The following is a 3,011-nucleotide window of genomic DNA, read 5'->3' as shown; positions in this document are numbered from 1 at the left end:
CAAAAAAAAAAAAAAAAACCAAATGAAATAAATATTCATTATGTTCCACAGAAAACATACTAAATAATGTGTACTTCAAATAAATTTTCTTGGAATTCCTAAATACTTGTGGCTAATTATGAGAAAAATATTTTTCAGTATCTCTACTGAAATATTAGCTTTAATTATTAATTTTCTGTCTGTTCCTTTAACCAATCAAGGGTCAACAAATGCACATTTAAAATTACTACTTTGGATCTTTAAAAATTACTTTCATAATTTAAAATTTCAAATATAACTCATTAAAAAACAAGCACAAAACAAAATTTGGTTTTATTCCTCTAACCTTTAAGTTAGTTTATTATTTCTTCCAATAGAATGCTGAACTATACTATTTGAGTGAATAGCAAGTACTACAGGATGTTTAAATCAAGTTTAAAATGAGAAAGCTAAGCAGTTTCCAAAATATTTTGTATATGGTTACCATATTTATGACTTGTTTTACTAATGTGCTGCCAATTTTATATAATACATCAATTATGTGGCCTCACAGAACATGAAACAATTTACAAATTGTTCTCTGTGTTATAAGACCAACAGGTTCATATGTCCACTACATAGTAACAGTCCTGTTACACATATAGCAGCGATGCAGCTGAGGAAAAGTTTAATGATCAGCAGGGTATGGAGTTACGAGGTGGGGAGGAGACCCTCAAATCCATCTTTTGGAGGAGTTCCGGGCTGGGGGTTTTTAAGAGGATTGTAGAGGATGAGGTGCCGGATAATTGGAGTTGTTGATTGGTCAGGGCAAGGTTGATGGTCCTTGAAAATCATCAGGATATAGAAACTGCATTTTTTGGTGAGGCAGCTTCTTGTGGGGTCCTTCAGACCAGTTGACGTCAGTGGGGTCCTTCAGATCAGGTGATTGACAGTAGTTTCGCTGGTATGAAAGACCTGAAAAAATATCTCAAAGGGAAAACAACATTTCATAATGTTCAAGTTGTTATCTACAGAGCAGTTAAGGGGAATGATGATGTTGCAACAAGGTCTACGTGATTCTAGGAAAATAGGCCAAAAACACCTATTGAAGAAGGAGGCCAGAGAGCAGCCTGACTTACAAAGTAATGCTAAATGTGCTGCAAGCTTGGTATATTTTTGTTTCTCCCCCTCTCTTCTTCTGTGATTAATTTTATAAGGTAATAGTGGTGGTTTCATCTGTACCATTTTGAAATGTGGAATACAGTATGTTAAACTGCATTTTATCTAGGAACAGTCACTAAAATGTAATTGTTTCAAAAATTCTTTAATATGAAGTGGATATGATTTTACTGGAGTTATTGAACTTAATCTTGTAGATTCCAAACTGATAATGAAGAGTTATGGGCTTAATAACAAATTAATGAGGTTAGATAAGATTAGGGGAGGAGTTGTTTTCTAATACTCCGCCCATATTTGAGTAAAAGGAATCATTGTGATGATACTAACTTAAACCCTGATATCCACATCTATTTCCCTAATAATAATCGATGTAGTAATTACAAATGAATTTTATCTGAGTATCTAGATAAGGAATTCTTTGGGTTTGTGCATATTGAGCCAATTAAACGAATGCTAATTTGTTGACATGTTTAACAGGAGAAAAGGTAGAAGGAGCAAGAGAAGCAAATCTCAAAAGGGAAAATGTTTAGCTCTCAGAAAAAAAAAAGGAGGGAGCTATAAAAAGAAAAAAACTAAATGGTGAAGGGAGAGGTTTAAGTCTAGAATTACGACATTTAGTAAAAACTAGCTCTTCTAAAATACTGATTATTCTCAATGAACCCTAGTAATCAATTAAATCTAATGGGTTTTATATATATGAATAAGCCTTTTATTGATCTCTGAAAGGTTCAGTGTTACCAGCATGGCACACACTTATTGTCATTTATTGTTTTAAACATGTATGTGGAAAGCCATTCTAAAATTTATAAAAGTCAATAATAATACTTACAAATCTCATAACTCTAGGCTCTTGTACAAACATTTATATCTTTATATGTGGTCACTGAAGAAAATATAAAGGCAAAAAAATGTTGATAAAATAGTCAAAGTCACAGAACTTTTGAAATACCTGAAATTTTAATAGAGTTGAGAGACATAGGTGACTGCTTCAAGTAATCCGCAGAAACAAAAATGCATTTTTAGTAATTTTTCAGTTGAAGAGAGAATATTGATTGGATTAAAGGGGAAAACAGTTTCCTAAACTCTTAGAGCTCAATTAGGGAGAAATATTTGCATCACTGTATAACAAATCTTGCATTGCTCAGGAAGACCAAACTTTGAAGTTATAATCGCTTGCTAAATGTGACAGTTAGTTTGGTATTATGAGTTAATCAAGCTTTAAGCCAAAGATTCTTAACCTGGATCCTGTAGATGAACTTCGGGAGGTCAGCAATCCATCAGAAAATATATGTAATATGTTTGTCTATATGCAGTTTTCTGTGGACAATCTATAGCATTTCTCAGATTCTGAAAGGGATCCAGAACTAAACACTATTAACAACTACTGGTTTAAATAATTTTTATTATTTGAATATTATTCTTTTAAATTGTATATTAAGATGATGAAGTTGTTACTATCACTTGCATTTTGACAATTAAAATAGTTACTTTCCTTTTTGTTTCAAAGGACAACGAAGATGAATCATCAGACAATGATGAAGTCTTTCATTCGATTCAGGCTGAAGTCCAAATAGAACCATTGCAGCCATGCATTTCAAATCCTAAAATAATTGAGGTAAATTTTTCAATATGAGTTGCTGTGACATTAGTAAGAATGTAGAACAGTGGTTCTTAAAATTTTGATCTCAGTGTCCCCTTATACTCTTAAACATTGAGGATCTCAAAAAGCTTCGTTTATTACATGGATTGTGTCATTTGATATTTAACTTATTAAGTTAAAACTGAAAAACATTAAAAATATTAATTCACTTAAAAGTAATGAAACTATTACATGTTAACATAAGAAACACATTTTTTTTTTTTTTTTTTTTTTT

General features: G+C 31.6%; 1 protein-coding gene across 4 annotated transcripts in view; it reads left to right on the top strand.

Annotated features, from left to right (window-relative positions):
- Positions 1–3,011, top strand: part of NRK (Nik related kinase) — a 137,199-nt gene that overhangs the window by 91,571 nt on the left and 42,617 nt on the right. For all 4 annotated transcript variants that reach the window (XM_037734971.1, XM_037734972.1, XM_037734970.1 and 1 more), the window contains one exon: positions 2,645–2,752. In XM_037734971.1, the coding sequence (XP_037590899.1) occupies positions 2,645–2,752 (108 nt within the window). The remainder of the gene's footprint in view (positions 1–2,644; positions 2,753–3,011) is intronic.

Source organism: Cebus imitator, unplaced genomic scaffold (genome assembly GCF_001604975.1).
Source record: "Cebus imitator isolate Cc_AM_T3 unplaced genomic scaffold, Cebus_imitator-1.0 Scaffold696, whole genome shotgun sequence".
Classification (NCBI taxonomy): domain Eukaryota; kingdom Metazoa; phylum Chordata; class Mammalia; order Primates; family Cebidae; genus Cebus; species Cebus imitator.
This window is presented reverse-complemented; position numbering and strand designations above follow the sequence as displayed.